Source organism: Podarcis erhardii, assembly GCF_964252035.2.
Source record: "Podarcis erhardii genome assembly, chromosome: 3".
NCBI classification, from domain to species: domain Eukaryota; kingdom Metazoa; phylum Chordata; class Lepidosauria; order Squamata; family Lacertidae; genus Podarcis; species Podarcis erhardii.
Genome location: NC_138507.1, coordinates 515,431 through 541,087, shown reverse-complemented (window position 1 = coordinate 541,087; position 25,657 = coordinate 515,431). Strand labels below are relative to the sequence as shown.

At 39.2% G+C, this 25,657-nt stretch overlaps 1 protein-coding gene across 1 annotated transcript in view; it reads right to left on the bottom strand.

The window, feature by feature from the left end:
- The window catches only part of COL4A2 (collagen type IV alpha 2 chain), a 215,906-nt gene that overhangs the window by 24,362 nt on the left and 165,887 nt on the right, over nt 1-25,657 (bottom strand). The window contains exons 32-37 of the mRNA XM_081855449.1: nt 14,451-14,594; nt 13,223-13,348; nt 12,326-12,507; nt 11,319-11,382; nt 10,643-10,717; nt 9,060-9,167 (exon numbers count right to left, since the gene is read on the bottom strand). Coding sequence (XP_081711575.1) covers nt 9,060-9,167; nt 10,643-10,717; nt 11,319-11,382; nt 12,326-12,507; nt 13,223-13,348; nt 14,451-14,594 — 699 coding nt within the window. The remainder of the gene's footprint in view (nt 1-9,059; nt 9,168-10,642; nt 10,718-11,318; nt 11,383-12,325; nt 12,508-13,222; nt 13,349-14,450; nt 14,595-25,657) is intronic.

Sequence of the window (25,657 nt, the reverse complement as noted above, 5' to 3'; positions counted from 1 at the left end):
AACATCTTTTTCCTTTTAATGAATGCTCTTTATTCTGGGTTGCCTTAGCTCATACAGAACTTTTTAAAAAAAATGGCAAACAGCTGATTGGAAATTATACAAAGTCTATGAAAAAGGAAGCAGTAACCATAGGTAAGGGAGATTTCTTCCACATATGGTGGAATTGTACAAACATTCTATAGAATTGTGTTTTCAGAACCTGGGGGTTCCCTAGTTGGTGCCTCCCACTGTTCCGAGGCATCCAGCCAGCTGTTTGGGGTCTGGTAGTGGAGCCACTGGATCCAAAGTTGGTCCATTTTCTGAAAAGGTTTCCAATGTGGGCCCCTCTGCTGCCCCTGTTTAGAGCTGGTACAGTAAAACCCCACCACCATTATCTTCCGCCCTGACTAGCAGGAGCTGAAGGCCTGTGGCTGCAGCAATGGCTTGATTGCTCCAGTCATCACAAGGTCCGAGTTAGGATTGCTCTGCTTATAGTGAAAGCCAGTGCTTTTTGTTCTGGGGGGACGCAGGGGTACGCATACCCCTAAACATTCTGTGACTCTAAGTTTGGCCTCATTGAGAGACAGTATTTCTTTTTTTTTTTTTAATGATATTTATTAAAGTTTCAATTAAAACACAAAAACACACAAACATACACAAACAAAATACAAGTATAATTTCAATCCCCTTTTTTTTTCTTAAGCCTTATTTCCCTGACCTCCTCACACCTCCCCCTTCTGTATTATAATTTCATTATTATCCGCTCAACAAGTTCTTATCTTATTTCTCAACCTTAACTTAATACTTTTAATTAAATCATGCTATTATTTTCCTTTTCTTCTTCTTTCATTCCTCAATTTATTTTTAGAACCTTATATCTATTTAATTTTAAAAAAACCAATTTTAACTTAATCTTAAACCTTTTTCCTAAAGTCAGCCCAAGTTTCCCTTCCACGATTTTTCCTCATACCATAAAAGTTACAAAAAAGAAATAAACATATAAACAAGATCTAATCAGATTATGTCACCCTTCGGATTCCCAAATCCCACCCTCCCTTTCCCGGTTTTGATCCCCAAACCAGTGTCCATAAATGCGTCCATTTCTCTCTCTCTCTCTTTTTTTTTTAATAAATATTTATTAACAATTTTTGAATACAATACAAAAGAAGAAACAATATAACATGTATCTTAACATAATTTCTTAACTTCTTTGGACTTCCTCACATCTCCCGCTCCTGCGTTCCTCACACAAAAAAATTTTTTTCCAGCAATTTATTGCCTTGTTTCCAATCTTATTATCTAATTTTCCCATGTTTTTTCTCTAATTTTAGATATCCTTTGTTCAAATCCTAAAAATTTAAATGTAATCTAATAATTATCCAAAAATTTATCTTTTCTTAAATCTCACTTATCTTCATAACACCATCTAACTTAGTGGTGCCAGATTATTTATGATCTAGCATCCTTCTTAACATTCATACAATTTACAATATTTTTGTAAGTAAATCTTGAATTTCTTCCAGTCTTCTTCAACCATCTCTTCTCCCAGGTCTCGGATTCTGCCGGTCATCTCGGCCAGTTCCATATAGTCTATCAGTTGCATCTGCCATTCTTCCAGTGTGGGTAAATCTTGGGTTTTCCAGTGCTTAGCGACGAGTATCCTTGCTGCCGTTGTTGCATACAAAAAAAATGTTCGATCCTTCTTTAACACCCTCTGGCTGACAATACCCAGGAGGAAGGCCTCTGGTTTCTTAGGGAAGGTATACTTAAATACCTTTTTCAGCTCATTATATATCATTTCCCAGAAAGCCTTCACTCTAGGGCAGGTCCACCAGAGGTGAAAGAACGTTCCTTCGCTTACTTTACATTTCCAACATTTATTATCGGACAAATGGTATATTTTTGCAAGTTTGACTGGGGTCATGTACCATCTGTATATCATTTTCATAACATTTTCTTTCAAAGCATTACATGCAGTGAAGTTCAGCCCAGTGGTCCACAACCTTTCCCAGTCCTCAAACATGATATTGTACCCAATGTCCTGTGCCCACTTTATCATAACCGATTTTACCGTTTCATCTTGTGTGTTCCATTTTAACAGCAAGTTATACATTCTTGAAAGTACCTTAGTCTTAGGTTCTAACAATTCCGTTTCCAGCTTCGATTTTTCCACCTGAAACCCTAACTTTTTGTCAAGTTTAAAAACTTCCTTAATCTGAGCGTAGTGTAACCAATCTCGCACTTTATCTTTCATTTTCTCCATACTCTGCAATTTCCAATTATCTCCGTCTTTTTCTAGTATTTCCCAATACTTTGGCCAGTTGGCCTCCATATTAAGTCTTTTTTGGGCCTTAGCTTCCAATGGTGAAAGCCACCTTGGAGTTTTATTTTCCAGTAAGTCTTTATATTTTGTCCAGACGTTAAACACTGCTTTTCTGACAATATGATTCTTGAAAACCTTGTTAATCTTAACCTTGTCATACCATAGATATGCATGCCAACCAAAAGTATTGTTAAAACCTTCTAAATCCAGTACATCAGTGTCTTCGAGAAGTAGCCAGTCTTTTAGCCAGCAGAAAGCTGCTGATTCATAATACAACCTTAAGTCTGGCAGGGCAAAGCCCCCTCTTTCTTTCGCATCAGTTAATATCTTAAACTTAATTCTGGGCTTTTTGCCCTGCCAGACAAATTTGGAAATATCTCTCTGCCACTTCCGAAAGCACTCTGTTTTGTCCACAATCTGTAATGTTTGAAACAAAAACAGCATTTTTGGCAATACATTCATCTTAATAGCAGCAATTCGGCCTAACAAGGAAAGTTTCAATCTTGTCCAACTATCTAAATCTCTCTTAATTTCTGACCAACATTTCTCATAGTTGTCCTTAAATAGACTCAAGTTTTTTGCTGTTATGTTTACCCCTAGGTATTTTACTTTTTTAACCACATTTAACTCTGTCTCTCTCTGAAACCGTTCTGACTCTGTGACTGTCAAATTTTTTTCTAATACCTTGGTTTTCTGCTTATTTAATTTAAATCCCGCCACCTGACCAAACTCTTGAATCAGTTGTAATACTCTTTTCGTACTAGGTTCTGGCTCCTGTAAGGTCAAAACTAGGTCATCTGCAAAAGCTTTAAGTTTGTACTGTTTCGCTCCGACCTGAATTCCTTCAACCAACCGGTCCCCCCTAATCATATTCAAGAGCACCTCCAGGACTGAGATGAATAACAGTGGGGAAATAGGGCAACCTTGTCGTGTTCCTTTTTCAATTTTGAACTCTTCTGTAACCACATTGTTAACTATCAATTTAGCTTTTTGTTCTGAATAGATTGCATCTATCCCATTTTCAAACCCCCGTCCCACTCCCATCCCTTCCAAATTTTTCTTCATGAATTTCCAAGAAATATTATCAAAGGCCTTCTCTGCATCTATAAAAATTAACACAGCTTTTGTATTGATATTTGTTTGCAGTAGTTCCAAGATATCAATAATGTTCCTTGTGTTAGCAAACAAGTGTCTACCTGGGAGAAAGCCTGCTTGGTCCTTGTGAATTACTTCATTTAAAACTTTTTTAAATCTGCTTGCTAAAATGTCTGCAAAAATTTTGTAATCCACATTTAAAAGGGAGATGGGACGGTAGTTCTTAAGTTGCGTCTTTTCAGTTTCCAATTTAGGTATCAATGTGATAAAAGCTTCTTTCCACGATTCCGGTGCCTTCTTCCCCTCCATAATTTCATTGCCCACCTCCATCAGTGGTTGTATCAGATAGTCTTTCAATGTCTTATAGTACTTGGAGGTGAGCCCATCTGGCCCTGGAGACTTGCCCAGTTGCATATTCTGAATGGCTTGTTCAATCTCTTGTTGTGTTATTTTACAATTCAGGATTGATCTTTTTTCTTGTGACAGTTTTGGTAGTCCATTCTTTATCAAAAATTGTTCTATCTCAGTCTCATCTTCCAGCCCTTGAGTGTATAATTTTTTGAAGTATCTCTGAAAGCACTTTCTAATCTCCACAGGGTTCTGAATGTTCTTTCCTTCAATCTCTAGATTTGTAACTGTATTTAATTTTTGTCTCTTCTTCAACTGCCATGCTAGCAGTTTCCCACATTTATTAGCCGATTCAAATGACCTTTGTTTCATTAATTTAACTTTCCACTCTATTTCCTGGTTTATCAATTTGGAATATTGTGCTTGGTAGAGTTTAATTTCTCTCAGAATCGGCTGTGACTTCGGATTTAATCTTAACTTCTTCTCACATTCTTTAATTTTTCCCAGAATCTTATCTTTTTTCTCATTTTGTGTCCTTTTCTTTACAGCATTCTGTTGTATCAAGAACCCCCTCATCACAGCCTTACTTGCATCCCAGATGATTCTTTTTTCCACCGTAGTGTTCAAGTTTATCTCAAAGTAATCCTTCAAAGCTTTTTGGGCCTTCTTAGTAATCTCCTGATCTCTAAACAAATTGTCATTCATCTTCCATCTAAAGGAGCCGGCTGGTAGTAGTCTCATATCCATCTTTACTGCATTATGGTCGGAGCAGGTTTTTGGGCAGATTTCCACCTTTCTGGTCTTGGGTGCCAGACCTCTAGATATCCATATTTGGTCAATTCTTGTCCATGTCAGTTGGGCTTCAGAAAAGAATGTTCCCTCTCTTTCCAAGGGGTTCTTTGTCCTCCAAATGTCAATCAAGTCCATATTGTCAGTCAGTTCGAAAAAAGTCTTAGGTAGTCTGCCATCTTTTGTCACGTTTTGGCTTTGTGACTTGTCCATGTTGGTTGATACCACCCCATTCATATCTCCCATCATGATGATGTTATCATAGTCCAGATAATCCAGCATGCTCTAATGCAGCTTCTTGTAAAATTCCGATTTCCCCTCATTTGGTGCATAGATTCCTAATATCAAAAGCTTCTCTCCTTGGTGTTGTATCTCTATTGCCAAGATTCTTCCTTGCTCATCTTTAAATAGAAATTTAGGTGACAGGCTCTCCTTTGCATAAATCACCACTCCTCTTTTCTTTACTCGATCCGAGGAAATAAATTCTTGGCCTAATCTTTTGTTTATTAACACTTTTTTATGGAGCCTAGTCACGTGCGTTTCTTGCAGACAAATAATGTCCAATTGTTCTTTTTTCAATATGTGAAATAATTTCCTCCTTTTTTCCGGGGAGTTGCATCCATTAATATTCCAGCTCAGAAGTTGCAGAGACATCCTGAATAAATCTGTTATTTCTCTGGTGGTGGTATCTTTTTCTTTGGATCTTCAGGTTCCAAGGATGGGGGTGCAGCTAATAGTCCAGGCCCCGAAGGTGTTTCAATTCCTTTCTGAAGGTCCTCTCCGTGTGCAATCAAAAATTTATCTCTGTCTTCAGGTGTTTTAATTTTAACCTTCTTCCCTCTGAAAGTGAAGGATAATCCCTGAGTAAATTCCCACCTAAAGATAATTGAGTTGCTCCTTAACAATCTAACCAGTTCAAGATAGGTGGATCTAAGGTCCAAGAGTTGTTTCGGGATATCTTTGTAAATCTCAGCTCTTCTATCCAAAAAGTCCAGTGACTTTTCGTAATGTAAGCCCAGTATCTTATCTCTTTCCTCCTTCGACCTCAAAGTTATCAAACAGTCTCTGGGCTTGTCTTTCCTTGCAGATTTTCCAAGTCTAAAAGCCGACACAATTTTAAAGTCCTTTTCCTCCTCTAAGGGCTAAAATTTAACAAATTCTTTAGTCGGGAACTCAATTAAGTTTCCTTGTTCAAGCTCTGGTATAGACCTTAACCTTAAATTATTTTCCCGATTCCGCAGTTCTATCATAGACAAATACATCTGTTGCTCTCCAACTTGTTTATGCAATGGTTTTACCTCTTGTTCTAAATTTTCAACTTTTTGGCTGGTTGCCTCAGCCAATTTACGGTTTTCCTCAGTGGCCTCAGCTAACTGTCCAATTGATTTTACATTCAGAGCCACTTGTTCAGTTATTTTGTTTAGACAGGCTGTATTTTGGTCAATCTTGGACGTTTGTTCATCTGCTTTCTTATCCAAAGATTCCACTCTCTTGTCCAAAGATTCCAATTTTTCAAAGATTTTCTCTAAAATTGAAGCAGCTGCTCCTGCAGCCATATCTTCCAACTGTAGTTGCTCAGTTTCTTCTTCCCCTGCCAGCGGCAGGGTAGACACAGTTTCTTCCCCCGCCGATGGCAGAGTAGGCACAGAAGATCTGCGTGTCTGTAAGGCTGAGGTTAGAGTTGTTTGTCTAGTTTTTACTTTAGAGTCCTTTTTTCTTGCGCCACTCATTCCAGTTTTATCTAATAGTCAAGGTCAAACCAAGTTGTTCCCATGGGAATGCAACGGCCCAGAGAATAAGCAGTCAAATAGGAGGAAAGGAAAGAGAAAGTAAAGTCACAGCTGAAAATCCAAAGTCCTCTAGAGGGAGCTCAAAATGTCTTGAGAGAAGAAGCCAATTCAATATAAAAAACAATAACATCCAGTTTAATGTCCAGGAACCTTCAATAAGTTGTATTTAGCAGAGTTGGTTTAGCCAGCATAACATTGTCTCTAACAAGTGCCAAGTAATGTTTCAAAGTAGCAAGTCCATCAGCATCAGGTTGTAACAAGCCCCAAATACAAAGTAGCCAAGTCTGCAGGCTGACAGTTCTATTATTCAGGCAGTCCAAATACCTGGGTTTCTCAGTCAGAATTGTAATTCCCAAAGAAGAGGCTTAACACAGTCCAAATAAAGGATAAATCACTTAAAAGAACTAAGTCCTTACTTTAGACAGAAGCAGCTTCAGTGAATACTCAGATCAGTTAGTTTTAACGCCTCTTCAAAGGCTCCACGTCAAAATCTTTTGCTTTGAACTTTAAACAACAGCGGAAGACGGACTTCCTGTTTGCATCTCTCCGCTTTTAGCCAAATTTCTAATAATTTAGGCTCAAATTTATTATAGTCCTTTCTTACTCACGGGTTGTTACTTTTCAGGATCCGATATTTCCAGGAAAAAAGGTCAGCGCTCACCGACAGCAGCTGTGCGGCTTCACTCCACAGAAATAGCGATCGACTCACAGCGCTGCGACCCCCTCCGTGATCAGAGGCTCCTTACGGGGTCCCTTCTCAGTTTCAGGAGCCGCTTCTGGCGCCCGCCGAGTCCCACGGCCACAGGCTCTTGCTGCCTGTGGTTTTTCGGTGCGGGCCTCCGCTTTGCCGTAGCGGACGACCCGTTTCTGCGGAGCTTCCCCCTCAGCGCAAGAGGAGGACCGCCATGTTTCCTGCTTGGCAGGGGGTTGGACTCGATGGCCCTTGTGGTCTCTTCCAACTCTATGATTCTATGATTCTATGATTGCCGTTCGCGCCACCTCCGGAAGTCCATAAATGCGTCCATTTCTCAGCCTGGATCCCAAACACCTGAGGCTTTTAGACCTCTCTCAGTTTCTGTCTGCCGGTCTTTTTGACAGTCCTTTGTTTTCAACACCAATTCTCGAAGAAGCTCTGTCCCAATAATGTCCATTTTTCTTCCAGACAGGCCTCTATATTTAGGAGTGGAGCTCAAATTTTGTTTTTTAAGTCTTTTAAATCTATATGTCCCAAAAGCTCCAATTTCCATCTCAGTCAAATTTATGCTACCAGGCCTCTGGTCCAGCTTTGTCTTCTGCAACATTGTGGCTTCATCTTTAATTTCCAGTAAATCCTCATATGTCTCTTGGGATTCTTCTAACTTCGTTTCCCCAGCTGCAGCAGTTTCTGTTTCAACTTCAAGGGCTATTGGTTCAGAAACAATAGCTTGTGTCAGGTCTCTTCCTGTTCCCACAAGATTGTTTACTGTATCATTCAGTACTGTTGCCCTTGTTGTTAAGATGTTGCTCTGGTCCTGGAACTTTCCCAGGAGATAAAAAGTCCTATTCAGCTCAGCGAGTATTTTTCCACTTGGAGCCATTTCTTGCAGTATTCCAAAGCTCCCCTCTAGGGGGATTCTGTTTACTTAGTGTCTTTACAATTTCAATCCAATAGACCAAAATGTAACTTATTTTCCTTTGCTCCCAGCAATTTATATCCAAATTTAAGAAAATCTAGCCAGCAGAGTCACCAAAAGCGACGTTTCCTTTTATTTCCCAACTTTGACAGCTAGTTTGACAGCTGTCAAAGTCCGTATCTTTCCAACAGGCTCTTTCACAGATCACACCCGGGTCCCGGGGGGTTGCGCTTTAATTTAAACCAATTCTTATCCTCCAGCAAAATCAAAATATACTGTCCAATCGCAAAGATAATAGTTTTCCTTCCAAAAAGGCAAAGATGTTTCTCCCAACTTTAGTTAGCTAGTCCTTGCTTTAGAGTATCTACAAGGCGGGGGGGGGGTGGACTTCCTTTTTACACTTCCCCCGATCGTACCAAATTTTAAAGAAGAATTTCCCTTTTAAATCTAATTTCCGTATTACTCACGGGTTCTTGCTTTTAGTCCGAATATTGAAGGAAAAAGTCAGCGCTCTCCATCCATGGCATGCGGCTTCACTCAGCAGGGGAAGCAGAGGACTCTCAGCACCGCGCCGCTCCCCGCTCCCGTTCCGCAGCCTTTAAAAAGGCTCCTTTGCGGGTCGGGGGGGGTGCTAATGGTGCCCGCCGAGTCACCACGTCCACAGGCATCCACACCTGTGGTTTTAAGGGTCCCCACGTCGCCGGCGCGGCAGAACCCGATCCCTACTGAGCCGATTCCCTCCAGAGATCGGAGGGAATCCGCCATTAGATGTTGGCGCTAACCTGGAAGTCCCGAGAGACAGTATTTCAATATGAGTAGGAAAAGGAGAGTACTCCTAAACATTTTTTTAGAAAGAAAAAAAAAAGCACTGGTGAAAGCAGAACAGGGGTTAAAAAATGCCCTCATAGCCAAATTGACTTTGTTTCAATGGACTAGTTTAAACTTAAGAATATGCATCAAGTATCAGCATCTGTTTTAAAGTATATAATGAAAAAGCATTCAGTATCCAGTATTGCTTTTACTTTGCTGTATTTTTAATCAACACTTTGTTATTCATTTTTAGTGTATTTGTTTAAAAAGTGTTTTATATAAGCACATTATATACAAAACAGGAAATCCCACCTCTTTGCCCTTGCAATCCAGGGGAGCCTGGGGAGCCCCTCATGCCCTTAATGCCAGGAAAACCTGGAACACCAGCATCACCTTTTCCTCCTTTGGCTCCTTCTACCCCTGCAAAAAACAAAGAGAAATATTTATTGTTCCTCTCCCCCTTATCTGCCTGTATCGCTAAACCATATCCTTTTAAAACAGATTTTTAAATTTATCCTTTTAACTTTTTAAAACAATTTTGGAATTAGATGATTTTTGAATTTATCAGAAACAATTCAAATGCTGTTATATTTCTGTTCCCTCCTAACTGTCCTATCAACTGTGCTAAAAAGATTAATTTGAAAATAGTGAAGCAGAAAAGGTCAATAATTTACCATTAACTAACACTCTGCACAGATTTTTTATCCATTCCCTAAAACCAATATCTTGTATTGAATTATTTTTTAATAAGACACACTGTGGTAGTTAATTTCCCCTTCTTTACAAGTTTCCTGTTAATGTTGTTATCTTGGTGAAATTGTTGCCATGTTGGAACCTGTTTTATATTTGAGCTTTTCCCCAGTCAATAGGAATGTTTTTACCAATGGATATTTATCAATATACTGTAGCCAATATCTTGAGTTTTTTAATGATATCCCAGATCATGTTGTTCTTGTACTTTCAAAAGCTCTGAAAACTAGGAAATAAATTCCAAAATAGTTTGCCACCTCCTTGCACCGTATACAACAAAAAACTAAATACTTAAATGCAAGTCTTCAGATAATTTTTTTTTACATTTTTTATGCTTAAACTTTACCGTAATGCTGTGTTTATATGTTATTAGCACTGGATTTTGGGCAGATATCAGTGGTTAGCCCCCCACCGCCCATGTGCTGAGCCAAGGAGGCATAAAATAATGATAATAAGTAGAATAAAACCTCTATTTACCTACTGAGAGGATCCATAAAAAAGCAACTGTACCAAAAGCAATTATTGTGGAAAAATAAGGGTGCCATATTAGCAGAGTCCGCCCCTGTATGTATGTCACTATTTTGCTATTTCAGAGGTTCAAAGCATCAACCAAGAGTGAGACCTAAAGTCACTGGGTAGACTTAGGCCATTAACATCAGTATTTTGTATTTCAGTAGGGCATGCACCCCACAGCACCAGCACTACCAGTGAAAAAGCCAACCTTTGTCTTACTACAAGTTGATAATCGTCAGGCTGTGAGAAGAGAAGACTAACTGGGTTCCTTTTGTTGAGCTTGATGGTCTTTCATATAACCTGGTCCATAGTTGTTTAGAGCTTTGTAGGTAAGCAACAAGACCATAAAACTAGCTCAATGGTGTGATATGTGGCTGGGAAGGAGCACATCTTAGCTATCACGTGGGCCAAGGTATTTTGTACCAGCTGCATCCCTCTGGACCAACCACACCCCAGATCTCTCATAGAACGTGTTACATGATATTACCAGTGCATAAGTCTCAGTGACAAAGCAATCCTTGTCCAAGACAGGATGAAGTTCTCACAACAGTCAAGGCCGGTAACAGGGGCTGTTTGCCACAAACTATTTTGCATTATGAATGAATGCATGTGTATACACACATGCAAAATACCTTTGGCTCCAGTTATGCCAGCATCTCCTTTCGAACCTGCTCTTCCTGGCAAGTTTATAGTATCTCCCCAATCACCTGTAAGAGGCAAAAAATTGAGATAATACACACTCACATAGATTTATATACACCAAGATCATCTGTTGAACATCTTTTAATGTGAAAATTCTAAACTCTATAATGCAACTCTCCATTTACGTGCTTTCAATATGTGCATGACTGCACAATCACCCACCCACCCATCACGCTGAACCCAGAAGTGACCCAAAAAGTCACAAAAACATCACAAAAGGGTTGGAACAGGGTGTTTTCAATGGGGTTTCAAATATACGCAATTTCACTGATGTGCACGGTGCCTCAGAACATTACCCTCACTTAAATGGGGGGGAGGGTGGTTGCCTGTATTATTTTCTCTACAATATATACTTCCATTTTGACTTAATCTAAAGAATGAAAAGATATGAGAAGTCAAGATCAGTAACTCTCAAGAATGAGAGAAATATTTCCTTGTACTAGACTGGGTCACGAGCAGGAGCCTTTCATTTTATACACAAATCTGTCTGTCTGTCTGTCTGTCTGTCTGTCTCTCTCTCTCTCTCTCTCTCTCTGTGTGTGTGTGTGTGTGTGTGTGTGTTTTACATACACATAGCTTAGATGTACAGAATATAGATGGACTCACCAATTTCCCCAGGATGGCCACTTTCGCCAAAAATACCATCAATCCCTGGAATTCCCTTTTCCCCCTGTCACATAGTTAAAAAGAATATCAAGCTTTCAAGCATAATAAATATTAACCAACATTTTTGTTCTGTCTGGACTTCCTCCTCAACTATCCAAATTTGTTTTTCTGTCATAAATCTTGAAACTGTACTCTTGTTGAACACAGTGTGCACCTGAAACCAACTTTACTTAAACTAAAAAATAACTCAGGGGTGGGGGACTATATCTACTTGGTGGGCTGGATACTAACCTCCCCCAACTCCAGTGGGCCATTTTGACTGGGTGTGGGGTTGCCCACCTGTCAATCATGACACCACAATGACACTGGGTTATATGCTTTCCTTTGCCAGGGCAGTCTGAAATCAAAGCACAGGGAGTGCTGATTGGCAGTATCTGCAAACCCTCCTTTCAGCAGGGAACCATGGAAAGAATTTAATTTCATGCAAGGCAATTATTTTGTCAAGGAAAGCCTTGTGGTTTGCCAGATGGGACTATCTCTATTCTTATGCCCCTGAGTTCTCTTGACCCCATTCTGAGCCAATTTCATGGGTGCACAAGGTGGAAGAGAGGAGGGAAACCTCACTGCGCAAAAAGAGCTCCTCAAGCAGGATGCCTGCTGACAGGACTCATTACCTGAATCCTGCTGAGTGTCTTTACTTGCCCCACACCTGATGTCATATATGTCAAGTGTCAGGCAGGAGAGCATGGCTTTTGGAAAATGTCCTCATGGACCTAGTTAGGGCTCTTGCTAGACTCAATTAGGCCTGCAGGCTGGAGCCCCCATTCCACCCAAAATAAAGGAATCAAATACATTATTCACATGCACTGCATAATCTAGTCTGCTTTTGGTGAATTTACAGAATTTGTTTTTTGAGGTTCTGGCATTTTGCTTTTCAAACTACTAAAGGAAACATACCAGAGATAACAAAACTTGGTAGTTTGAGTCAAACAACAAAATCTGCTCACCCTCCTTCCCGTTGCTCCAGGAAAACCAGAAATACCACGACCTCCTGAGACACCTATATATCCTGATATGCCTTTTATTCCTTTAATTCCATAGTCACCTTTCTGACCTTTTTCATAACCTGGAAAGCCAGGTGAACCTGGCCTTCCTGTCTGCCCAGGGTAGCCTAGTGCTCCTTTTGTGCCTGTAGGAAACACAGTTCAAAATGTTAAGTTAGACTGAACCGGGCAAGTAGCTGAACTTCAGTAAAGCAAATGTTGGGTTCAGCTGCCTAAAGTATTCATTATGGGGAATTAAGCCCTCAGCTGCATTCTGCTAATTAACTACCACTAAAAATTGCACTGGGATGCGGGTGGTGCTGTGGGTTAAACCACAGAGCCTAGGGCTTGCCGATCAGAAGGTTGGCGGTTCGAATCCCCGTGATGGGGTGAGCTCCCGTTGCTTGGTCCCTGCTCCTGCCAACCTAGCAGTTTGGAAGCACAAAGTGCAAGTAGATAAATAGGTACCGCTCCAGCGGGAAGGTAAATGGCATTTCTGTGCGCTGCTCTGGTTCGCCAGAAGCGGCTTAGTCACGCTGGCCACATGACCCAGAAGCTGTATGCCGGCTCCCTCGGCCAATAAAGCGAGATGAGCACTGCAACCCCAGAGTCGTCCCTTTACCTTTACCTTTTAAAATTGCACTGTTAGGGGTATATATATTTCTATATCATTTTGTGGTCATTTCCTATTATTTATAATCTGAATAAGTGCTTTAGAATGTGTGCATTATGTAATACAGAATGAAATGTTTGTAAATAAAGATTAAATTCTCATTTGCTTCATGTGACAAATGTTCAAATGCTGTAACATCAGTTTGTAATATATTATACTCCTTTTCTGAATATGGCATTGCTCCTTACCTTTGAAACCAAAGCTCCCTTGGGCACCACTTTCTCCTTCATTTCCCTTTTCGCCTTTCACATCAAGCATCATACTTGGCATGATTTTAGGGGGTGATCCTGGTGGGCCACGGTCACCACGGTCACCTATTAAGAATACATTTTTCATCCAGACTGCCATGTCAATATAGAAAACTGTTTGCAGGGGTGGCCAAACTTTTTTCAAAGAGGGCCAGATTTGATGAAGTGAACATGTGTGAGGGCCGACCAAAGTTGTTGATTTTTTATATATATGTATTTTTGGGATTTGACCCCAATGAATAAAATGCCACAGGGGGCCGAATTAGGCCCCCCAAACAGACTTTGGACATGCCTGGTTTACAGCATTGATCCATCCTTACAATTTAAAGGCAACACATTTAAGAGGATCGGAAAGGTAAGAATGCTTTGTCTCCTTAAGTGTATCCTTCTTTTATGAAGTGATTGTGATCAGCCCTTCTAATGTGCTATAGTGGTGCGATGGTTGTACTGGAATCAAGGAGACCTCAGTTCAAATTCCTACTCAACCATGAAACTCTCTGGGGAATCTTGGTCTCTTTCAGCCTTACCTGAAAGCTTAACCTCACAGAGTTGTTGTGTGGATAAAATGTGAGCAGGAAATAATACTAATACTTCATTATTTACATCTTCCTACCAATGTACTAAGGGTGTCTTACAACAGAATATACAGAATAAAATACAGTAACAAAAAAAAAGCATACATTAAAATACAGTGAGTAGAAGAACACTGCCTTGAACTCCTTGCAGGGGGGTGAATTTTTTTTATTTTAAAAAACCTAAATAAATGATTTAAATAAATGTTCTCAAAAAAGTATATGAGAATGTAGCAATGAGGAGTGCAGCCCAGCAGCTACTCCCTTTCCAATCCTAGTCCTGAGATTTTGTTATGAGAGAGCAGCCAGGGGTCTTTCTGCTGACTAATGAAGGTGAAAGCAAGTCCCTCTGGAAACTAAGGCAGTAATAAACCTTCCCTGCTTGATGAACACCAAGCTTTACTTACCAGCAAAAGCCAGCAATAGACTGAAAACACAGTAAGCTGTAAGATTAAAGCTGCCAAGAGAATTTTCTTTTATAAAGAGGACAATTATATTTCACAACCTATTTTTTTCAAACTGCTTTGCAGTTGTGTATGAACACATCTCACGCACACTGAGAGAGAAGCAATACTTCACAATGTGAAGGACAATACCTTTCAATCCCGAGTCACCAGGTAAACCTCGAATCCCTGGCAAGCCAGTGAAGCCAGGCTCTCCTTTGATTCCGTTCTGCCCTGGCCATCCTCTGACGCCTATCGCACCTTTGAAACCTCCAATTCCAGAGGAACCTTTAGCACCTGTTGGTGGAAAACATAAAAGAGAACTATTCATGTTCACAGAAATGGGGATTAATTTCTTTTTCCTACTTTGTTCTAGGGTTCTAAATGTAAACTTTTTTATTTTAAAATACAAATGCAAAAGTAATCAATAAGGTAAGGCACCTGCCCTGCATCCTGAGGGCCCCATGTGTTACAGGAAGGACTCCTGCCAGAAAACGCAGGGCAGCCACTGCCACTCAGGACAGATAATATAGCGGGAGACTCAGCGTACAGAGTCAGATACCAACGGCCTGACTCAGTATAAGGGATTCCCAATTTTTATATGATGGCCATTAAAACCTAAGCAAAAGAAGAACCAAACCAGTATCAATACTATTTATTTATTTATTTATTTATTTATTTATTTATTTATGCATTCTATTTGAATACTGCCCTTCATCTGTACATCTCGGGGCAGTTCACAACATAAAAATACAATATAAAAAACATATATTAATCATGATTAAATCATACTATGTAAGATTAATGCAGAATCAATACATGATAAAGATAAAGTAAGAGCAAAAACAAACAAATAATGCCCCCTCCTACAACACATTTTAAAGTGTATTGGATCTTTATCATCCAAAGGGATGGAAGAGGAACATTCTCTCCTGGCACCTAAAGTTGTACATGAAATTGAAATTGAGTCAAGTGGGTGTTAGAATTCCTGCTCCATGATTGTAGTCATGGGATTGTTGTCTATCACATGACAGTATATGTTTTGACTCCACAAAGTGGGAAGTGACAGAGACAGGATGTTTGTGTTACTGTGTTCCGTGAAGTGGGACTATTCTCCTTTGTTCTTTCTCTTTGCTGTCTAGAGCAGTGTTTCCCAACCTTGGGCCTCCAGCTGTTTTTGAATTACAATTCCCATCATCCCTGACCACTGGTCTTGCTAGCTAGGGATGATGGGAGTTGTAGGCCAAAAACATCTGGAGGCCCAAGGTTGGGAAACACTGGTCTAGAGAGAGGGAGCCATTCTGCAGTGCTTCTGTGTGTTTCTATGTAAATAAAGTAGATTAGCCAAAATGCTGAGTTGCTGAGGTCTATTATGCAAGCTGCGAAGACTCGCGGATCCCTAAGTGTACCGATGTCTGTTGGCATTGGTCGCTGTGATGTTTGGGCAGAAGAAAGCTTTTGAAGCTACCGAACTAAAGACCAGGCGAAAGAGAACATGCCAGTCAGGCATGTGTCTCTGCCAGGGTCCTACTCGAGTGTAGGACGAGCTCCTGACAGCGGGGTGTCTTTTCACTTTAGCCCAATTGCTCAAAATCAAAGGAGACCCACAGCAAACACTCGTTGTTGACCGAGGCTTTCTCAGTAATGGAGTCACGATATAACCCAGCATCCTGCCCCTCTTTTATTGGTGAAGTCTTCCAACTCCATCAAAGACCAAAGCAGGCATCAAAAGGTGTCTTGAAAGAGAACTATTTGAAAATGGTTTACAGATGGTATTTAACCCCGAGCAGATTAGCTAAGATGTACAAATCAGAATCTGAAGTAATGAAGGAGAAGGAACATTCTTCCATATGTGGTGGACATGCAAAAGAGTATTGGGAAAAGATATATAACAAGATGGGGAAAAAATGTTTAAAACCTTTCCCCAAAAAACCAGAGGCATTCCTTCTGGGAATGGCACAGACAGAAGTACCATATTGGCCCGAAAATAAACCTCACATTTCCCCCCCAAATTCCAATCATGAAAAGTTAAGTGCGGCTTATATTTGTGACTTTACAAAAATTGTCTTTTATGGTAACATGGAGCTCTTGAGACTAGCCAGCACAAACTGTGCTGCCTGGCTGGTCCCTGAGCCACCAGAACTGCCGCCAAAATTGTCGCAACTGGAGGGGAGCCGGGGTGTCCAGTGCAACAGGCAGGGAAGCGACTCAGAGCCCCCAGGTCCCCCTCAATGGCCTTGACTGGGACTGGGAGCACAAGAACCCTGGGGAGCAACTTTCCATGTCCGCTACCAGAAACGGAAGCCCCTGCTATCTCTCCCTGCTATTTGTGTGAAAGGCAAACATCTCTGTAGTGCACTATTGGACTTTAGGTCCAATATTTTAGGAAACACATTTTTATAGAGAGCATATGATTACATGCATGTTAGCATGTCATGTGTGATTGGGAATGTGTCAATGCTAACAGCTACCCATGGCATCACATCTGAAGAAGGGCCTCTGAAGAAGAGCTTAAGGGTCAAGGAAGTGGGAAGATGGAATGAGATCAAGCATAACTTCCAGGTTGCCACTAATGGCCACGGAGCACGAGCCTTGATCTCCAGAGAGAGGCTTGATAATCGAGAGATATAGGGGGAAGCACAAGGGCGCTGTGCACCCCCAGAAGAAGCCCAAAGGGGAATTTTGTTTCTTTAATGATAATTTTTATTGAGTTTTCCATATTTAGTCACATTTTATTATATAAGTCTATAACCTTAGGCATTGCTCAGAGCATCAACTTCCTTCCCTCCCTCTTTCTGACTTCCAAACATCTTTTAATAAATTCTTAGCATTTCTATAACCACTTTTTACCTTCTACCTTCTTTTAACATTTCACCTCATTATATGTAAAATAGCTTCTTATTTTTACATTACAAAACATTTCAACTCAAACCTACAAACGTTTTCAAATGTTTACAATTTTCTTTCATGTAAAATATAAATTTGCTCCAGTCCTTTTTAAACAGTTCGTCGCGCCGATTCTGGATCTTCCCCGACAGCTTTGCCAACTCTACGTACTCCACCATCTTTGTCTGCCATTCTTCCAGCATAGAAAGTTCCTGCTGCTTCCATTTCTGGGCCAGAAGTATCCTTGCAGCCGTTGTGGCATACATAAACACATTTACATCTTCTTTTTTATTTCCTCTCCAATTAAACCTAACAAAAATGCCTCTGGTTTTTTGTTGAAATTATATTTAAAAACCTTCTTTAATTCATTGTATATTATATCCCAGAAGGCTTTGACCTTAGTACAAGACCACCACATATGAAGGAAATTCTAAAGGGGAATTTTGGGTGCTTGTATTGGCAGCGCAAAATTATGAGCTCTCCTGTCCTTCCTGAAGCTCCAAAAGAAACAGGGGAGGGGTGGGATCGAGCTGAAAGCACGACTATCTACAGCAAACTCTCGACGAGAAGCCCCCAGCCTTTGATGTGGTAACTTTTTCAATTAATGCAAAGCAAGAGAACTTTAAAATTGATTGAATAAGATAACTAGGACGATTTGGCATAGTAACGGGGTGAAAGAAAGGAAGTCTGCCCTGGTCATGGCTTGCTCTACTCTGCTCGGGGACAGTTTAAAAGCATGAGAAAATATTACTCTTTAAATATTTGGAAACACTTCCCTGCTAAAAAAACCAGGCAAACTCTATAAACAGTGAATTGGATTTTGAAACCTCCCCCCCCCCATTCCAATAGGAAGGGGGGACATATATGGTTACTTTCGTTCCTAGAACTCGTCTTTCTGGTGGAAAAAGCAATTAAAACAAGAGATTTCTTTATTTTATTTTTATTTGGGAGAAATACAGTGGTACCTCGGTTTAAGAACACCTCTGTTTAATAACGATTCAGTTTACGAACTCCACAAAACCGGAAGTAGTGTCCCAGTTTACGAACTTTACCTCGGTCTAAGAATGGAATCCAAATGGTGGAAGGGCACCAGCGGCGGGAGGCCTCATTAGGGAAAGCGCGCCTCGGTTTAAGAACGGACTTCCGGAACGGATTAAGTTTGTAAACCAAGGTAGTTGGCGGTGTTGGGATTTTGCCTGCGTGCAGTTTCCCACAGAAGCTATTAAGGAGTTGGCCAAAGGCCAAGAAGACTAAGCAGAGGGAGTTATTCTGCCTAGAGATATGGGACCTTGGCTACAACTCTGCTACTGGTCGAGGTCACCCATATAGGCATGATGACTCATGACTTTCCTGTTTGTAGGTTGGTTGGTTGGTCAGTGGTTGTTTGAGAGTCAGTTGGAGTTTGTTCAGAGAGAGCTAAGATCCGTGTCTGTATCCTGTATATAGTAACTTGTGAGTCTGCTGTAAATAATAAACCAAAGTAACCAAGTTACTAGTAGCAGCATCTTGTTCTTGCTTCATTCTGCCAGCTTGCAACCGACTGCTTCTGGACAGTCTGCGTATGCTCAGCAATATTCAACAGGCGGATTTGACTTCTTTTGGTGGGTGAAATAATTGAAACAAATCAAACCTGCGTGCCTGGACCGACACTTTCTATTTTATTGTTTTTTTTCCTTTTTTGAAGACACTTTTTTACTATCATCACTAATTTTGTAACTGAAGGGGTTTTTTTAGACTGTTGAATAACAATTTGGATTAGACTTTAGAAATCAAAGAGGACTGGGCTTTCTTTGTTCCTATCTTCTCCCCCTCTAAGGGGGGGGGGGAGAAACAAAAATAGACGGAAGACTTCTATCTTTCCTAACTTCTTTGTTCTTTCTTTTTTTCATTTTTGCCTAAAACTATGCCTGCAGGTTGCCTTGCAATGTTGGATTTGCTTTATGAAAAAAGCTGAAGAATACCATGATTTTGTATTTACTTTCTCTCTCTCCCCCCCCCTTTTTGTCAGTTCTCCCAGTTTTTTGTGGATTACAAAAACACAATGGTACAAGGAGTTGTAGAGAAGCAGAGAGATTTGTTTTGAAAAGATGCCCTTGCTTTGAGAACTCACCTCATCAGCAGGCAAGAACAAGTAGCCCAAACAAGTTAAAATAGAAAGGAAAGGGAAAATATAGAGGAGTTGGAGGGGGAAGATAGGAAGGGGTGAGGAAGAGAGAGAAGAAAGGACATCTAGTGGCAAAAAGAGGCAACTGTAGGAGGGGGGAAATATGTTTATTTTTATCATTTTCTTTTTTCCTTCTCTTTCTCATCTTTTAAGAGAGAGAAGTAATATTTAAGACTGGGAAATATAGAAGATTGGAGATAAATTTTAAGTGGGATTGGTGAATAAATGTTACAGTCTTTGAAATATGGCATCAAAAACCACAGTCGGTGGCTGGAACTATAACTATCACACAGACAAGAAGGGGGTCCACCCTAGAGATGGAACCTAAGGTAGATATAGCAGATACATTAATGGATCTGAAAAAAGACTTAAGAGAGAATACAAATAAATTGGAGAAAATGACTGGGAAAACAGAACAGAACACCAAAACTTTGGACGGTATAAGAGTACAGATTAAAGAATTTACAACTAAAACATCAGATTTGGAAAAACCCTGCCTGGTGATTTTTAATTCATGAATGGTAGGTGAACTACCAAAAAAGGCTTACAATTGATCATAAGAAATCCTGATGAGATTGCTTTCAAAAATGGAATAATTATAAATTTTTGACTGAAGCATTGAAAAATAATAAGATTCCAGAATCTAAAAGAGAAAGTGCGAGATTGGCTTCATTATTATCAAGTACTGGAGGTCTATAAGTTGGACAGGAAAATTGGCTTTCAGGTGGAAAAATCAAAACTGGAAACAGAGTTGCTAGAATCCAATACTAAGAATTTGTCAAAAATGTATAACTTGCTGTTGAAATGGAATACACAGGATGAAACTGTTAAATCAGCTATGATTAAGTGGGCTCAAGATATTGGTCATAACATTATGTTCGCTGACTGGGAAAGGTTGTGGACCACCGGTATGAAATTTACGGCATGTAATGCCTTGAGAGAGAATATCATGAAAATGATCTATAGGTGGTACATGACCCCAGTCAAGCTTGCAAAAATTTACCACTTACCAGATAACAAATGTTGGAAATGTAAAGAGAATGAAGGTACATTCTTTCACCTCTGGTGGACATGCCCAAGAATTAAGGCTTTCTGGGAAATGATATATAATGAAATGAAAAAGGTATTTAAATATACCTTCCTGAAGAAACCAGAGGCCTTTCTACTGGGCATGGTAAGCCACGTGGTGTTAAAGAAGGACAGAACTTTTTTTATGTATGCTACTATAGCAGCAAGGATTCTCATCGCAAAGTATTGGAAGACACCAGATCTACCCACTCTGGAAGAATGGCAGATGAAGATGACAGAATACATGGGACTGGCAGAGATGACTGGCAGAATCCGAGATCAGGACAAAGAGACAGTGGAAGAAGATTGGAAGAAGTTTAAAGACTATCTTAATAAACATTACAAAATTAATGAAGGTTAAAAAGATATGGGTTTAAAAATCAGTGGTTTGCAGGGGCATTGATTAAGGAAAAATAATAGAATTAATAAAAACTATGGGAAATGTGGGAATGGATTTGCTGACAAGATAAATGAGATTAGAATACAGAAGGGGGAGGTGTGAGGAGGTCGGCGAAATTAGGTTTAGAAAACTTATACTTGTTTTTGATTTGTTTGTTTATTCGTTTATGTCTTTATTGTTTTTTGTGTTATATGTGTTTATTCAAAACTTTAATAAATATCATTTAAAAAAAGAAAAGAAAAATAATAAGATTCCATATAGATGGGAGTTCCCTGAGGGTGTCTCATTTACATATAAAGGGAAAAAGCAAAAATGCAAAAGTGTACAAGATATGGAGAAAATATAAAAAACAACTTGGAGGAAAAAAGCCTGAAGCAGTAAGTGCAGAAGGGGAAACAGATCCGGCAGAAAAAGAAGATGATAAACAACAGCACACTTAATTAGACCTTTTTATTTATAAAATATATAAATAAAAGAGAAAAAAGAATTTGAAATTTTTAACTTGGAATGTTAGCGGACTAAACAATAAATTGAAAGGGAGTAAAACAGAACATGTATTACAATAAGAGAATTTGGACATAATATGCTTGCAAGAAACAAATGTAGCAAGAAGACACAGAAGAGTCTTGATAAATAAATGATTGGGGATGGACTTTATGACATTAGACAAAAAAAAGAGGGGTGGTAATTTATGCTAAAAATAAATATAACCTGAAACAGTTATTTAAAGATGATTATGGAAGGATGACAGCAATAGAAATAACCTTACAAGGCAAAAAAATTGTGATAATTGGGATCTATTCGCCAAATTATTAAAAAATTGGAATTTTTTAAAGAACTGAAAGAAAAGTTGTATGAGTTTATGGATCAAAAGATAATATTAATGGGTGATTTAAATGGGGTAGTCTCCTTAGAAATTGACAGGACAATAAGAAAAATGGATTCAAAAGAAGGCAGACTACCTGTCACTTTCTTTAATATGGTAGAGAACTTAAAATTGACATTTGGCGATTTAGACACACATTTGAAAGAGAATATACCCATTTTTCTGAACCAAATTAATCTGCAGGAAGAATTGACTAGATATGGACATCAAATGAACTAACACTGAGAACAAAAAGAATAGAAATACAACCAAGGACACTTTCAGATCACAATCCAGTGTTACTGGAATTGAAATGAAAACTCCACATTTAGGTGAAGTTTAAATTAAGGACTTTTAGATAACCAACTAACTTTGCAAAAAGCAGAAAAAATCTTGAAATATAATTTTGAATTAAATTTTAATCAAGGGACAGAACTTAATATGGTCTGGGATACAAGCAAAGCAGTGATGAGAGGATTTTTGTATTCAACAGAGTGCATATCAAAAAAAGGTTAGAGAAGAACTGATTAGAAATGAAAAAGAACTGATTAAAAAACCTGGGAAAGATTCAATAAAACAAAATATAAAAATGTTACAGACATAATTCTCAATGTTAGTGAACCAAGAAATTGAATGGAATATTAAAATGCTAAGGCAGAAAAAACTGAATTTGCAAATAAACCAGGAAAACTACTTGCTTGGCAATTAAAAAAAATGTAATAAACAAATTGAAAGTAGAAGGTAAAATAATAGATAACCTGAAGGATATCAGAAGACAATTTGTAAAATATTACACAAAGCTATATTGAGCCAGTAAAGAAAACAAAGATACAATTGAAGAATACTTAAAGTAGAGTAATTTACCAAAAATCCTGAAGGAGAAAATTAATTATTTGAATGCACCAATAACGATACAGGAGGTGCAACAAGGAATTAATCATTCAAAATTAGGTAAATCACCAGGGTCATATTTATCAGCTAAATATTATAAAAAAGCTACAAGACTTTCTGATACAGTCGCTGAAGCATGTAATGAATAAATGTTGAACACGGAAAAATCCAGATTTATGGAAAAAGGCATATATAACATTACTTCTGAAACAAGGCATGGACCTGCTCTCAGTAAATACTATAGGCCGATTTCTCTGCTCAACGATTATAAATTATTCGCCAATATTATGGTGAACCGTTCGAAACTGATGTTAAAAGAGTTAATTCATCAGGATCAAGCTGGCTTTCTTCCTGGCTGAATAGATAAAGGATAATATAAGGAATATAATTGACATAATAAATATCTGGAAGTCAGGAATGAAAAACAAGCAGCTCTGATGTTTGTGGATGCAGAGAAGGCCTTTGATAATGTGTCTTGGATCTTTATGAAAAAAATCTATGGAGATGATGAATTTTGGAGAATCATTTCTAAGAGGAATTGGTGCAATTTAAACAGATCAGCAGGCAATGCTGACAGTGAATAATGTAATATCAGAAAAGTGTAAAATTACAAAAGGGACAAGACAGGGTTGCCCCTATAACCGTTATTGTTTATTTTAGTATTAGAGACCCTGGTGAGGAACATAAGATCTGATGAAGAAATAAAAGGTATAACAGTTGGGTGCAAAGTGTAGAAATTGAGAGCATTTGCAGACGACCTTGTAACAACAGTAGAAGACCTGTTGGCGAGCATACCAAAGATATTAGACAAATTATCTGAGTTCAGACAGGTAACAGGATTCAAGCTAAATAAAAATAAAAATAAAGTATTAGTGAAAAAATAAAAATGAGCTACAACTAGCAACACTAGTTAATTGAAAAAAGGTGAAGTATCTGGGGGTATGGCTAACAGCTAAGAATATAAATATTTTTAAGGAAAACTATGTAACAACGTGGAAAGAGATGAAGAAAAATATGGATGTCTGGGGAAGGATGAATTTCAGTGATGAAAATGAATGTATTGCCAAGAATGTTATTCTTATTTCAAACAATACCCAGGGTATGCAGAGAGAGACACTTCAAATAATGGCAAAAATACCGTATTTTTCGCTCTATTGGACGCAGTTTTCCCCCTCCAAAAATTGAGGGGAAATGTGTGCCTTCTTCCATAGCTGCGCGCAACCCCTCCAGCAAGGAGAGGCTGCATGGGGCTATGGCTTCTTTAGCCCTGCGCAGTGTCTCCCAGCAAGAAGAGGCTGCACGGGGCTAAAGGGGAAGCCAGAACAGCCTTGCCTTCTTCCATAGCTGCGCGCAACCCCTCTGGCAGGGAGAGGTTGTGTGCAGCCTGTACGCTGCTCTTTGGGGCTGGGGGGGGGGATATTTTTTTTCTTGATTTCCCCCCCTAAAAACTGGGTGCGCCCTATGGTCCAGTGCGCCCTATGGTGCGAAAAATACGGTATATTTTCGAATTTATCTGGCAGGGGAAGAAACCAATATTAAATATTAAATATAAACTATTAACAGATACCAAAGAAAGAGGTGGCTTCTCTCTGCCAGATTTGAAATTATATTATGAGGCATCATGTCTCTGCTGGCTTCGGGAGTGTATAACTTTAAAAAACACAGATATCTTAGACCTTGAGGGTCATGATAATAGATTTGGTTGGCATGCATATCTATGGTATGAGAAGACCAAAGTGCATAAAAAGTTTTTGAATCACTTGGTAAGAAAAGCAATTTATGGAGTATGGGGAAAAATATAAAAACCTGTTAGAGCAGAAGATACCATGGTGGCTCTCCGCAGTGGAAGCGATATCCCTGAAAAAGACTAATGCAAAAAGTAAATGGGCAACCTATAAAGAGTTGCTCATGGAAGTAGAACAACAATTGAAATTGAAATGTTTTGAGGACATAAGACAGTAACAGGTTGGTTGCAATACCATCAATTAAATGATGTGTTTAAAACAGATAAGAAAAATGGATTTAGTAAAGAAATTTCAAGGTTTGAAAAAGATTTAATGGAAAACAATGTGAAGTTACTTTCTAAAATGTATAAACTGTTGCTAGAGTGGCATACCAAAGATGAAAAGTTAAATTGGTAATGATACAATGGGCACAAGATATTGGGCATAATATCCAATTTTCATCTTGGGAAAAGTTATGGAGCGAGGATTTAAAATTTACAGCGCGCTGTGCATTGAAGGAGAACTATATGAAAATGATGTATCGGTGGTATCTAGCACCTTTATCATTAGCAGAGATGTACAGAACTGCTTCAAATGTTTGTTGGAAATGTGAGATAGAAGGCACGTTCTACCACATGTGGTGGACATGCAAGATAACAAGAGCATTCTGGGAAATGATTTACAATGAGTTGGAAAAAAATGTTTAAAATAATGTTTGTGAAAAAGAGAGAGGCCTTTTTGCTAAGTATTTTAGGCACAGAGATTCCGAAGGAGCAAAAATGACCATTTATGTACGCAACGACAGCAGCACAGATACTACTGGCCCAGAGATGGAAAGAAGAGAAAGTTCTGACCAGAGACGAATGGCTGATGAAGATGGACTATGCGGAAATGGTGAAATTGACTGGGAAAATCAGAAACCAGGAAGAGAAGAAATTTAAGAAGGAATGGGAAAAAATTATACAGTGGTGCCCCGCAAGACGAACGCCTCGCAAGACGGAAAACCCGCCAGACGAATTTCCCTATGGGCTTGCTTCGCAAGACGAAAATGTCTTGCGAGTTCCTGCGGGGTTTTTTTCCTTTTCCCCCCCTTTTCCTAAGCCCTAAGCCGCTTAACAGCTGATCCGCTGATGAGCCGCTTATCAGCTGATCTGCTAAAAGCCGCTAAACCGCTAATAGCGCTAATCCGCTAAGCTGTCAATGGGCTTGCTTCGCAAGACGAAAAAACCGCTATACGAAGAGCCTCACGGAACGGATTAATTTCGTCTTGCGAGGCACCACTGTAATGTATTTAAGAGAACACTGTAAACAACTAAAAACTCTGGCAGGATTTGGGTAATACTTGTAATGTACGAAAAACCA